Raw genomic sequence first — 14,752 nt, forward strand, 5'->3', positions numbered from 1 at the left:
GATGGGGGTGCCGTGTCTCCAAAAGAGCGGAGGTGGGGTGATGGGGGTGCCGGGGATCCGAATGACCGGAGGTTGGGTGGTGGGGGTGCCGGGGCCCTGAACAACCAGAGGTGTGGTGATGGGGATGCCAGGGCCCCGACCGACCGGAGTCGGGGCGATGGGGGTGCCGGGGATCCGAATGACCGGAAGTTGGGTGGTGCGGGTGCCGGGGCCCTGAACAGCCAGAGGTGGGGTGATGGGGGTGCCGGGGCTCTGAATGACTGGAAGTGGGGTGATGTGTGTGCCAGGGCTCCAAACGGCCGGAGGTTGAGTGATGGGGCTGCTGGGGCCCCAAACAACTGGAGGACGGGTGATGGGGGTGCCGGGACCCCGAAAGACCGTTGGTGGGGTGATGGGGGTGCCGAGGCGCCGAACGACTGGAGGTGGGGTGATGGGGTTGCCGGAGCCCGAAAGACCAGAGGTTGGAGTTATTGGGGTGCCTGGGCTCCGAACGACTGGAGGTGGGGTGATGGGGGTGCCGGGGCATGGAACAACCGTAGGTTGGGGTGATGCGGGTGCCGGGGCCCTGAGCGGCCGAAGGTGAGGTGATGGGGGTGCCGGGGCTCCAAACGAACGGAAGTGTGGTAATAGGGGTTCCTGGGCTCCGAACGATGGGAGGTGGGGTGATGGGCGTGCCAGGGCTCTGAACAACCATTGTTGGGGTGATGTGGGTGCCGGGTCTCCGAACGAACGGAGGTGGGGTAATGGGGGTGCTGGGGCTCTGAACGACTGGAGGTGGGGTGATGGGGCTGTCAGGGCCCAGAACAACCGTAGGTTGGGGTGATGGAGGTGCTGGGGCCCCAACGGGCTGGAGGTGAGGTGATGGTGGTGTCAGGGCTCTGCAAGACCGGAGGTGGGGTGATTGGGGTGGATTGGACCCAAACGACCGGAGGTGGGGTGATGGGGGTGCCAGGGCCCCGAACAGCAGGAGGTGGGGTTATGGGGGTGCCAGGGCTCTGAAAGACTGTAGGTTGGGGTGATGGGGGTGCCAGGGCCACAGACGACCAGAGTTGGGCTGATGGGGTTGCCGGGGCTCCGAATGACCGAAGGTTGGGGTGCTGGGGCTGCTGGGGCTCCGAACGACCGGAGTTGGGGTGATGGGGATGCCGGGGCTCTGAATGACCAGACATTGGGTGGTGGGCATGCCGGGGCTCCGAACGACTGGAGGTGGGGAGATGGGCATGCCAAGGCTCCGAACGACCAGAGGAGGGGTGTTGGGGGTGCAGGGGCTCCAAAAGACCGGAGGTGAGGTGATGGGGTTGCCGGGGCTCGGAAAGATCAGAGGTTGGGTGGTGGGGGTGCCGGGGCTCCAAAGGACCGGAGTTGGGGTGATGGGGCTGCCGTGGCTCCGAACGACTCGAGGTGGGGTGATGGGGGTGCCACGGCTACGAACGACCGGAGGTGAGGTGATGAGGGTGCCGGGGCTCCAAAAGACGGGAGGAGGGGTGATGGGTTGCCAGGGCCCCGACTGGCTGGCGGTGAGGTGATGGGGTTGCCGGGGCTCCAAAAGACCAGAGTTGGGGTGATCAGGCTGCCAGAGCTCCAAATGACCAGTGAAGGGGTGATGGGGTTGCCTGGGCTCCGAACCACCGGAGTTGGGGTGATGGGGGTGCTGAGGCTCCGAAGGACCGTAGGTGGTGTGATGGGGGTGACCGGGCTCCAAATGACCGTAGGTTGGGGTGATGGGGATGCTGGGGCTCCGAACGACCAGAGGTTGTGTGGTGGGGGTGCCGGGGCCCGGAACGGCTGGAGGTAGGGTGATTGGGGTGCAGGGTTCCAAATGACCCTAGGTGGGGTGATGGAGGTGCCAGGGCTCCGAACGACTGGAGGTGGGGTGATGGGGGTGCCGGGACTCCAAAAGACGGGAGGAGGGGTGATGGGGGTGCCAGGGCCCCAGACCGGCCTGAGACGAGGTGATGGGGGTGTCGGGACTCCAAAAGACTGGAGGAGGCGTGATGGGGGTGCCGGGGCCACGATCGGCCAGAGTTGGTGTGATGGTGTTGCCAGGTTCCGAAAGACCGGAGTTTGGGGTGCTGGGGGTGCCACAGCCCCGAACAACCGGAGGAGGGGTGTTGGGGGTGCAAGGCATCGAAATGACTGGAGGTGGGGTGATGGGGGTGCCGGCGCTCCGAACGACCGGAGGTGGGGTGATGGGGGTGCTGGGGCCGAAAAGACCGTAGGTGGGGTCATAGGGTTGCCAGGGCCCCGAACGACCCTAGGTTTGGGTGATGGTGGTGCCGGGGCCCCGACCGGCCGGAGGTGGGTTGATGGGGGTGCCTGGGATCCAAACGACCGGAGGTGGGGTGATGGGGGAATCCGAGGCTCCGAACGACCGGAGGTGGGGTGATGGGGTTGCCGAAGTTCCGAACGACCAGAGGTGGGATGATAGGGTTGTCGGGGCTCTGAACGACCATAGGTGGGGTGATGGGGGTGCCGGGGCTCCGAACGGCCAGGGGTGGAGTCATGGGGGTGCTGGGGCTACGAACGACCAGACATTGGGTGGTGGTGGTGCCGGGGCTCCGAATGACCGGAGGTGGGGTTATTGGGGTGCTGGGGCTCTGAACGACCGGAGTTGCGGTGATGGGGGTGCCGGGGCTCCGAACCACTGTAGGTTGGGGTGATGAAGTTGCCAGGGGCCCGACCGGCCGGAGGTGAGGTGATGGGGGTGTCAGGGCTCTGACTGACCATAGGTGGGGTGATGGACATGCTGGGGCCCCAACCAGCCGGAGGAGAGGTGATAGGGCTGCCGGGGCTCCACACAACCGGATTTGGGGTGATGGGGGTGGATTGGCCCCGAACTACCAGAGGTGGGGTGATGGGGGATGCCGAGGCTCCGAATTACTGTAGGTGGGGTGATGGGTTTGCCGGGGCCCCGACGGCAATAGGTGGGTTTATGGGGGTGACGGGGCTCCAAAAGACCCTAGGTTGGTGTGATGGGGGTGGCGGGGCTCTGACCAGCTCGAGGTGCAGTGATGGGCGTGCCGGGAATCCTAACAACTGGAGTTGGGCTGATGGGGGTGCCGGGGCTCTGAACGACTGGTGGTGGGGTGATGGGGGTGCTGGGGCTCCGAATGGCCGGAGGTGAGGTGATGGGGCTGCCAGGGCTCCGAACGATCGGAGGTGGTGTGATGGGGGTGGATTAGCCCCGAACTACCGGAGGTGGGGTGATGGGTGTGCCGGGGCTCCGATCGACCGGAGTTTGGTTGTTGGGGTGCCGGGGCTCTGAACGACCGGAGTTGGGGTGATGGAGGTGCCAGGGCCCCGAAAGACCGTAGGTTGGTGTGATTGGGGTGCCGGGGCCCTGTCCGGCTGGAGGTGACGTGATGGGGCTGCCGGGGCTCCAAAAGACCAGAGCTGGGGTGATGGGGGTGCCGGGGCTCTGAACAACCATAGGTGGGGTGATGGGGGTGCCAGGGCTCCGAATGGCCGGAGGTTGGGTGGTGGGGATGCTGGGACTCTGAACGACCGTAGGTTGGGGTGATGGAGGTGCTGGGTCTCTGAACGACCGGAGGTCGGGGTGATCGGGATCCCGGGGTTCTGAACAACCGGAGGTGGAGTGATGGGTGTGCCGGGGCTCCAAACAACCGTAGGTTGGGTGGTGGTGGTGCCAGGGCTCCGAACGACTGAGGTGGGGTGATGTGGGTGCCGGGGCTCCGAACGACCGTAGGTTTGTGTGATTGGGGTGCCGGGGCCCTGACCGGCCGGAGGGTAGGTGATGGAGGTGCCGGGGCTCCAAAAGACCGTAGGTGGGGTGATGGGGTTGCAGGGGCCCCGAACGACTGCAGTTGGGGTGGTGGGGATGCCGGGGCTCCGAACGACTGGAGGTGGGGTGATGGGGGTGCCGGTGCCGCCACCGGCCGGAGGTTGGGGTGATGGGGGTGTCGGGCCGCGACCGGCCGGAGGTGCGGCGCCGAGGGTAGAGTGCTCTGGCGGCGGCCGTGCCGGGGCTCAGCCCGACTCGGCTGCTCGCATCTCCCCGCCGCCGCGGGCAGAAGGCGCCGGTGTGGCTGCGCTCCGCCGCCGAGATGCGGCGTGGTTCGCGGCGCTGGCCGGGCCCCGGCAGCGCTGGGGGCGGTCCCAGCCCTGCAGAGGGTTCTCGGCCGCCGAAGGTCGAGGCGGGGGGAAGCTGCGCGCTGGCCGGGCCGGGCTGCAGTTGGCGTGTCCCGGCTGAGGCAGGGTGGAAGCCGCCTGCGTCCCGCTCTGGCCTCTGGCGGGACCGGCGCCCTGAGGCGGCTTGAGCGCGAAGGGAAATAAACGTGTGTTTTCATTTTTGTGTGTGGAGAGGGGGGACCTAAGGGGGAAAAAAACTATATAAAACCTAAATTTCATATAGATAACCGATGTGAAATAATCTCTCTAGCAGCAGAGAGGAGGAACGGGTTAGGATGCTGTGAAGCGGGTGTAGGTGTTTGGTCTGGTTTTGGATGGAGCACCCTTGCTGGGCACCCCTCTGTTGGCTGTTGAATCTCAGAATACTACTTCTGTCTGTGGCAAATGGGTATAGTTAAAGATGTCCCGTATTAACTGGAATGAGTCTTCTACCTTGTGAGAGAAACTGACTTCTCAGCTGGTGAGACTTAAAGTTTAATGATCATCATATGATGACACTTATGTTGGGGTAATGCCGGTGCTTACTGCCGGAACAGTAAGATAAATGCAGCTGTTGCTAATACAGCTGGACTTCTCTGTAGCAGAGTTTCTGCCCCTCAGATAAGCTGAGGCTGGTTACTTGAACCCTTACCAGACAAGCATGCAAATCCACTGGTCAGGTAGGATTATTATTTTTTCTTTTTTTTTGGGGGGGTGGTGGTTCAATGTTCTCTTTAAAAAGGTAGTTTATCTTAAAATGCTGTGTCTTTTGCCTCAGAAGTCTTCTGTAACTTCCATTAAAAAGGCTGCCCAAAATGGACCAAATCTGAGCACCAGGCTTAGATTTGACCATTGCATGCTAAGGAATGGGCATATGTATGCTTAGGGATAGGAACACCTGTGTAGACGGGTGAGATAGAGATGCTGATTTGATTAGAGAAAAGTAATTATGAAGCTATTTATTGTAGCTGGCTGTGAGGACTTACTAGGCCCTGGTAAATTGAAAATATGTCCTTGTGTCTGATAGTGACCTGTTAGGCAGTTATAATGCTAGCAGGTCTTCTGATCAGCTTCCATTAGGACCTTCCAGGAGGTGGGTGAGGCAGTAGGTGGCTAACTGGAAAGGCAAATCAGAATCCAAAGAAAACCTTTTCAGCTGAGAAGGGGATTGTTTGAGGGAGTCATCCACCATATCTGTTCAAAGAATCACTGTAGTTGCACCTAACACAATGGTTCCTGAGGCATAATCAGGTTTACAAAATTCTCAGAAGGTTCTGAGGATGTGGTCAAGTCTAAAGCAGAAATTTCTATTAATAGTAATACACTAGAGTTTGCAATTGGAAGAGGAGAACCAAGTGATAGAAGTGGTAATGTGGTGGGTTAACCCTGGCTGGATGCCACGTGCCCACCAAAGCTGTTCTATCACTCCCCTCCTCAGCTGGACAGGAGAGAGAAAAGGCTTGTGGGTTGAGATAAGGACAGGGAAAGATCACTCAACCAATTACCATCATGGGCAAAACAGACTCAACTTGGGGAAAAGTACCTTAATTTATTGCTAATCAGCCAGAGTAGGGTAATGCAAAATAAAACCAAATCTCAAAACACCTTCCCCTCCACTCCTTCCTTCTTCCTGGGCACAGCTTCACTCCCAGATTCTGTACCTATCCCCCCAGCTAGTGGTGCAGCGAGATGGGGAATGGGAGTTGGGGTCAGTTCATCACACATTATCTGCTGCTTCATCCTCCTCAGGGGCAGGACTCCTCACACTCTCCCCTACTCCAGCGTGGGGTCCCTCCCATGGGAGACAGTCCTCCATGGACTTCTCCAACATGGGTCCTTCCCATGGGCTGCAGTTCTTCAGGCACAGACTTCCCCAGCGTGGGTCCCCCGCGGGGTCACAAGTCCTGCCAGAAACCCTGCTCCAGTGTGGGCTCCTCCTTCCGCAGATCTGCAGCTCTTGCCAGGACCCTGCTCCAGCATGGGCTTCCCATGGGGTCACAGCCTCCTTCAGGCACCCACCTGCTCAGCATTGGGGTCCTCTCTCCCTGGGCTGCAGGTGGATATCTGCTCCACTGTGGACCTCCCTGGGCTGCACGGGGACAGCCTGCCTCACCATGGTCTTCCCCACGGGCTGCAGGGGAATCTCTGCTCTGGTGCCTGGAGCATCTCCTCCCCCTCCTTCTGCACTGACCTTGGGGTCTGCAGGGTTGTTTCTCTTCCATGTTCTCATCCTCTCTCCAGCTGCTGTTTCCGTGCCTGCTGCAACTTTTTTCCCTTCTTAAATCTGTTATCACAAAGGTGCTATTGCTGATGGACTTGGCCTTGGCTGGCAGTGGCTCTGTCAGACATAGGGGAAGCTTCTAGCAGCTTCTCACAGAAGCCATGCCTGAAACCGCCCACTACCAAAACCTTGCCACACAAACCCAATATGGGTAAGGAGGATATGAGTGCTAAATGAATGTCAGGTGAACCATCAGAATAGCAGCTTAACTAGCAAACTTCATGACTTAGGGTATAGGAAGGCTCAGTGTAAAGTAGAGTGAATGCCAGGTGCTCCAAGTCTTAAATGAAGAGGTGGTTCTGCTGAGGGGAATCTAACAGGGTCTTGTGTGCTTTTCACTGCAGACAGGAGACTGGGAGAATGACAAGCACTACTCTGATAGTCCTGTGACTTAGGATACTTCTCATCTCTTGTGCTCTTACTTGAAACAAAGCTATTGGCTGAGCTCCAGAGGTTGTGCTCAGCACTGTCAGTTGGAAGGATGGGCCAAATGACAAAAATCTGGCATCAGCTTCCTTTTCTGAAGGTAGAGATCGTTATCCATTCTAATGTGTGCCTTCTGCTATGTTTCTAAGTATCTCTATGCATCTGCAGTACACAACCCACTTTATCATTGACAAGAGCATTACTTGCCAAAGTGCCTGCATAACCCTATTATTGGAGACTGCAGACCAGTAGCTGCTATGGATATACTTCTTGCTTAAGGCCTTTACATCACAAGCAGATATGGAAAGAAGCCCTATAAACAGCTGAATGTAATATATGCAAAGGGTGGCAAGAGGAGCTCTTAGATTTTTGTCTCTGTGGTAAAGCAAATAAATGCACTTGGTGTCAAGGAAGGGGGAATCAAGGGCTGGTGTCTGGACAGGTTGTTTGGGATAAAACCCATAGCTTAAAATATGAAGTAAATGAAAGTGCATAATATGCTGTAGTCATTGAGTATTGTTGCCAAACCTACATATTTTTTTTCTCCTATTGATGCTCTTCTCTCCTGGTGAATTTTACAGTGCTAGGACATTTGTGTGACCTGCTGGGTTAATCCAGTTCTTGGGAATGTTTGTGGACTTTATTCAGCAAGGCTAGCAATATGTGAGCACTACAGAAGCACAAATTTGCTTGGATAATGAAGCAATAAATTCCACATCCAGAGAAAGCCAGCTTGTTCTGGAAACAGTACTGATGGTGCAAATCCTGCTTGCTGGCTAGTTTCTATCAAAAGAAATGCAGAAGGGATAGCATGAAGGTAACTTGTAATCTGCAAGGACTTTTGAGAAAAACCTAGATCTTGCATGTAGACTGAGGGATTATTAGTAGAATCGAGACCCTACCTCTGGGGAGGGGAGGAGGAATGCTAAGAGGTCTTAATGAGCTACTGCTGTGAAACACAACCAAGCATAAGCCGCTCCTCTACCTCAGCATGGACTCCACAGAAATACAACTGGGGATTGTGTTAGAAGAATCAGATAGAATGATGTGTCTCAGTACCATAACTGACAAAACAAACTGATTTTAGAAACCTGATTTTGAGGCTGTGTGTGTGTTCACGGGTCTCAGGGTTATAAAGAAGCTGGATGAAGCATAGTGACAGGCCTAGTCAATAAACAAGAGGTACCAGTTTCAGCAGGATTAGCTTGTTTATAGGAGCTGGACAGCTACGTGCTGAACAAAGCATCTTCTCCCATCAATCTGTTGTCAGCCCTGGTTGATGGGAGCATAGACCATTCCAGTGTCCCCCTCTTCTGAAAAGATGCGCCTTGCATATACTGTGGAGTGGCTGAAGATGAAGTATTGATCCATGTCTTAGGTGAGAGGACAGAATATCAAACAGGGCTTAAAGCAAGTTGCATGAAAGAAGTTCCCTCAAGTAAAATCCTGCTAATCTAGAAATATTCTGGCCAACAGGCCAAGTGCCTGGCTTAACTGGGGCCATAATACCAAGCAAATGATTTTAACCACAAATCATGTTTCTAATTAACTGTGGCCTAAAGAGGACAGTTAAACAGGGTTTTTGAACTTAGACTGAAAACACTGGTCTTGGTTTCCCTGCTAACAAGGAATCACAGGAGAAACTGAGTGGTGGGATCATCACTAATCTAGACTTTACTGATTGCAGGAATGACAGATCACTTGCCAGGCAAGATAGGTCAACACCCTTTTCAGTTGTTGCTCTTACAAGACTAACCACAGGGTCTTGGGTTAGACTTAGCAGTGTAAGAGCCTATATTCAGTCATCTTTCTGGCAAGTGATGCTGCTCTTGCATTCCAGACACAGCATAAACTGGAAAGGAACAGTTCCCAAGCTGCCTGTGAACTCTCTTCCACCACTTGTCCTCTAGCAGGTACTTGTTATGTATAAGTGTGAACAATACATACCAGGAATAACCTACCTATAGGTAGGGCTAGTATCTTTCATGTATATTAGTCACTAGCTATGCTAGTTTCTAACAGACTAATTTGATTGTTTTAATAGAGGAAACAGACTAATGGTAGTGCTTGCATCAGAACAAGCAGCTGGAATTTTGCATCTAATTCATAGTAATTGTGTCATGTTACAGAAGGTTTATTCAACTTGAACTCTTAGACACTGTCAGATGCTAAAGCAATGGGTGTTCTAGTAATGAACCAAAACACTTAAGCTGATATTTTATTTGACTCCTTGGCATGAATGACCCTGTTTAAAAGGCAAAACTCTGAATAGTACATCCATGTTTCTGATTTATTAATGCATGCCTAGTGCTTCTCAAGGCTACTTGGGGCACTACCATTGCAGCAGGAACTAGGCAGAAAATGTGATAGTCACTTATGCGCATAGGGATTTGTTAGATGCTAATGTAAGTCAGTTATACAGGGGCTCACACAAATGCACTGTTATATTTCTAATGTGGGTAGAATGCTGCTAGTCAGGGTAGTCCATTGTTGGTAAATGTATCTGGATTTACAATTTTGACTCCTGCTAGTCCTTGTATTGCTGTTTAGCCTTTAGTCTATTTCCTCAGCCTGTGAAACTGAAGTCTTGAATTTACTCAAGTGGATAGCTTGTTTACCAGCCTTCTGAAAACAGCTTTTCTGTCAAGAACTTGATGGCTAGAGATATTTCTAAGGATACATTGTGCAGGTCCTGACACAGCCTTCTAACAGAAGAACTTGACTAACTCTTCAAGAAGGTGTGGAGGAGCGAACAACCTGTCTTGGAAGCATATTCAGCACTTGAACTATTGCTGTGCTTCTGGTTACAACTTCATCCTAACAGGCTATATTGCAGTTGGCAGTAAAAGCTTCTCTTGTCTTCTCCTGGCCTCTCAGATTCTAATTTGAGGTTAATATTTACATGCAATAACTCTTTAAGCTGAATCACGTACTTGCAGAATCAAGGGACGAAGAAGGAGCACAGCCTGTGAAAAGGACAAAGTATTAGACTGCTGAGCAGATGGTTAGTTTATCTGCCTTGCCTCTGACTTTTTCAGTGTCCCTAGCCCCCTCTCAGGCAAGCTTTCATCAACACTGAGGCAATTATCTTTGAGGGGAAAAGCTTGTCTGTTGGTTGAGGATTATTGTCCAGTCTTTATATCCCATGACAGACTACAGCCATAATGAAGATTCTCAATCCCCTGTGCACAGGACAAAAATATAATCACTAAGGGTAGCTACCACGTTGCTCAAATAAGGAATAATTGTGAAAGCATCTCTTAAGGGAAACTAAATGTTGCTTAACAAAATTGTTTGGCATGTGCTTCAAGTCTTGCTAAGAAACAGGTATTTCAAGGACAACTTGTCACTAACAGTTCTCCTTGCAGGGAGTTCAGAGAAGACACCAAGAGCACAGTATGCCTGAAGTCTTAAGAATGACTTTCCCAGGGTAGATGTGTGGAAAATTAAGTACAATGCTTGAATGGAGAATTGCATGACTTGAAACAGTAGGTAACAGCTCATGTCAAGGCCTATATGTTGAGGGCCTGAAATGGCCTTTCCCTAAGGAGTGGTCAGTACTTGCCCTTCACAGGATAGTCCATATAGCAAAAAAAGGAAGATACTATTAGTGGCATTTTAACAAGCCCTTTCCGGAGTAAATTGAAAAGTGGGTGGGCAAAATGTGGTGTGTATCTACTGATACAGGCAAGGGTTTGGAACACTTGTCCCAAGGTAGCAACATCCATAAATCTGCTGTCTAAGACTTTTGGAATACTGCATTTAGAATAGTAGTTAAAATGGGCCATACAGCTGCATAGAGAGTAATTAAGCTGTAGTGATAGCAATGGACTTATCTACATAGAGAAGGTTCAAAAGGCATCATTTAACAGTTTGGTGACATAGCTGCTGTGGGACTGATCAAGTTCTCCAGTCATGTCTTCAGTTATAATGGCATAGTGTCCTTGCATAAAAGCACATGCATCTCTTACCCTGCAATACTGCTAGCTAGCTCTTTTCAGGTGGACTCAGAATTCAAGTGTAATAGAACAGTTCTAGACTCTTGTTGCCTTACTCCTGCAGTCTGAGTAAGGAAATACTAAGGGACTGAGTATTATGAAAGGAAGCTTCCATGCAAGAACTACAAACAGAAGACTTTAACTTCATTTTAGTTATTTGCATGTAGAGCACACCAGCACTTTCCATTAAGATAAGCCAAACTTAAGTGCGACAAAGACCTTGCACAGCTTTAATTTGTGTCTAAAGTGCAGAATCCAAATTTAGTTGTGGCTGAGACTCTCATACTGCAAGCAGACTAGATTACTGCTAGCTCAAGCTACATAATGTTGCTCCCCACTCCGGTGAAATTTTAAGGTAAAGCCTGAGGCAGTTTTGTGCTAGTCTTGTGGCTTAACTAAGATGTCAAGAAGTAGTTAATTAAAATATGGACATATATTAGGCAGCCTTTATCTATTCTTGCATTCTTACTTGTGCCAGTTCTCTTGCTCCAGAGATATGATTCCCAAAGACATTGGGTTCTCCAAAGGTACAATAAATAACTGTCATGTACTGTGAACTCTCAGCAGGTGAGATGAGCTGTGCCAGACCTCAGATAGGAGAGTATGTCCTGTAAGCTGTCCAGAAAGCCCTCACTAACCTTCTCAAATTGCATTGTTATCATTGAGAATGAGCTTCTCCACAGTAAGATGGGGTATTTGCGAGGGTTCAGCCAGACTTGTGTGTACCCCTGCCCATCTTCCTCCACCTTGGGGCTCTGCAAATAAGTGTTCTGGCTTCCATAGGATGGAGACAGCCTAGAGTCTAAAGATGGCAACTGCCCATCTGGATTTCTACCACTTTACAGCTGCTGAAGTGAGGTCTGTCTTGTGCATATTTGCTCCTCCCTTGGTTATTTGCTTGTTATTGCCTCTTAACTTTACTTCAGACTGAGATACTTACAGTGGTTGTATAACACCAGAGCTGAGAGTAGGGGAGGTGGGACTCAGTGTCTTGAGGTTGTTGTTTCTTCTTTCCAGGATGGAGCTGGGCAGTGTCCTAAAGGTATGACACGACTCCTAGAGAGCATGTCTTAGCTCTGTTCTTCTCCAGGCCTTTTCTTTCTGTTTTCTAAACAGTAACCTTCCAGATGCAGGTGGGTGTTTAACTAATGATTCAACCTTAACTTTGTCTTTCCTTCCTCCCTATTTCTGAAGGACTTGATAAATCCAGGGAGAAGCTCATTATGCTGAAGTCTAAAGACTATCTCTACCCAAAAAACCCTATACCATCAGGCAAGCTAGTCTAGTTTTAGAGTAAAATTCAGCTGGCTTCATTTTAGCTGCCTAATGTGTGGTTTTCAGTGGGCACACTCCTTTTTAGCACTGGTGCAAGTATCCTGCAAAATCCCTCTTGGCTGTAATAGTTTCCCCATTGCTCCTTTGTCAGAATAGGCGTGCAAGCCACTCTTCTAGTGATAACTTTTCCTATATAACCACGGGTTGCTATATCAACTCTTCCTCTAACATCTAGTTCTACTCAGAACCACTTGAAATTTTCACAGCAATGCCTTTGTTCCCTTGCATCAAATGTTCCCTAGCTGTGGCCAGGTAAGTTGCTTACAGAGGAGAACAGGTATAGCTGCCAGAGATCTTTCCCATGAGCACTTTTCTCTCTGATTTACTTGAGCAATGCTAAATGCAATTCAGAAACTATCTGGTAAGCAGCTAGATCTAACATTACTTATATTAACAGCTAGTTCCCTAAAGGCCTCCCTCCTAGCTAAATGGAAATGGAGGCCTTCATGGTGAAATTCTCTCTTAAAGACCTAGGAATTTGTTTTCTTCCTAGGTTAAGAATCAGTTAAGCATTGACATCCATTACTCTGTTAGTAGCAAGCTGGATGAGTCAGTCTATAGCTATTGACTTAGCAATGAATTGAGGGAAGAGGGGAAGGCAGGAGTGAGAGCAAAACCCTGAAAGTAACTTCCAAGTAATGGATAAATCATTAGCTGTGACTAAAGCAAATGAGGAATAGGTTACTGAGAATTACAAACCTCTAATGCTAAAGGACATGGAACGCTTCAGCACTTATGTCTCAAATGGTATGCTGGATAATAGGGGTGGCTTGGTCTGTGGCTGCTTGCCTGGATATAGGGAAAATTACTAGTAGAGTGTAGCCCAGCTACTTAATCATCTAAACAAACTCTTGGCTTCATTTGTCACCCTAAAATTCAAAGCACTACCCAGTACCCCAGACAGAAGATTCATAGAATGTTTTCTGTAGCAGATGTGAATGTCCAGTTCTTTCTGGCCAGGTACAGATGATGTTCAGAACTCTATAAAGACAGTATGAGTCCCTCTATTTGGTAAGTGTGAATCAATGCTTCAGCTGTGTAGGAACAAAACATGGTGATTGCAGATTATTATTTAAATGTACCTTGCATCTCAGAGGCAAAAGGGTCTCATGGCATAGAGTTACAAGTAAAGTCATACTAGTCCATAATTTCTATTAACTTGCAGGTGTTTGTTGTTTGTTTTGTTTTGTGGGTTTTTTTTAAACCCTCAGGTTACTTGATTACTGTTAAGGGTGTAGGGTTTAGTTTGGGGTTTTGTTGTGTTTATTTCTCCTGGAATGGTCTGTCTACAGCCCAAGGAATTTATTTGCTTTTACCTGTTGGGTGGTATAACCTCAGACTTCCGCTACTTATAGAAACATGAATAAGATCTACTGGTTTCTTTGAGGTGTTCTGGTACCATCTTCATGGGTGTTTGGAAGAGATCCTAGTAAATGTTTCTTGCATTCCCTCCTATCCTCTACAGAGATGCAGCTGGCAGCACTGAAGAAGAGAACAAAATATCTGAGGTTCTATAAATAGCTTTAAAGGGTAAAAAGCTAAAGATTGACAGATTAAAACAGGGTGATGCAAGTACAGCCTGTGGAATTAGGTCCCTGTGGTCTACTGATTAGGTATTACTGAGGTGACTGTTCATCACCTTGTGGCCATAACTTCATGCTCTCTGTAGCCTGAGATGAATAGTCAGTGAGTCAGACTTCCTATATGATCACTACTAAAACTTTCAGGCATTAGTGGGCTTCAGTGTTCAGCAGAACAAAACTGGACTAAACAGGTTTAATAAGAATATTTCTTCTTCAAGGTAAAATACTGTGTCTGTTTACTGATTGTTACTTGAATTTTTAAAAACTACAGCAAGCATAGCTGACGATCATCCCATCATGTCCACTGAAGCCGAAACTACAGCCAGCCAGCCTGAGCAACAAGCTCCACCAAAAGCACAACAATCAAAGAAGGAAAAAAAGAAAGGTAAGAAATGCTTACCTCTAGAACACCTCTAGTCAGTGTCCCTAATCTTTTGCACTTGCCTAAAACTAAGATCGCTCTCACAGTGTAGTTAACTCTGAGATTTCAAGCTGACTGGAAGACTGAGTAAATAAGCTAGTAAAATAAATCTAACCAGAAGGTAAGCTTTTACCTTGAGAGGTTTGGGGTTTTTTAGCTCTTGGTTGCACTTGTTATAAAGCTCTCAGTTGCACTTGTTAAATGACTTATTTGTTGAGCCTGGCAAGTCACCAAAAGCCCAGAGCAGTGAACAGAGGTGACCAGATCCAGGATCATCCAGGTAGCTGTCAGTCTGAACCTGAACTTGCTTCTTCCCCTACTTCCAGAGAGGGAGTGATATGCTAGACACACATACAGCTTCTAGTCCAGAGAAGCTAGAAAGCTCATTTTGTGAGAATTACTGTAGATCAAATAATAAAATTTTTTATAGATTAGGTCATGTAAATAGAATTACCTCATACAGAAATACATACCTAGGTACACACTCGGAGTATATTGAGCATGCAGGGAAGAAAAACAAGCAGTTCTGAGAAGTAGCAGGAACAGCAGAAAATGTAAATCAGCTAAAATCCCAAGTGAT

At 49.7% G+C, this 14,752-nt stretch overlaps 1 protein-coding gene across 2 annotated transcripts in view; it reads left to right on the forward strand.

Annotated features, from left to right (window-relative positions):
- DAB2 (DAB adaptor protein 2) overlaps positions 1-14,752 on the forward strand; it is a 78,624-nt gene that overhangs the window by 50,675 nt on the left and 13,197 nt on the right. For both annotated transcript variants that reach the window (XM_049794791.1, XM_049794792.1), the window contains exon 2: positions 14,023-14,136. In XM_049794791.1, coding sequence (XP_049650748.1) covers positions 14,049-14,136 — 88 coding nt within the window. In that variant the 5' untranslated portion in view covers positions 14,023-14,048. The remainder of the gene's footprint in view (positions 1-14,022; positions 14,137-14,752) is intronic.

Source organism: Accipiter gentilis, chromosome Z, assembly GCF_929443795.1.
Source record: "Accipiter gentilis chromosome Z, bAccGen1.1, whole genome shotgun sequence".
Taxonomy (NCBI): Eukaryota; Metazoa; Chordata; class Aves; order Accipitriformes; family Accipitridae; genus Astur; species Astur gentilis.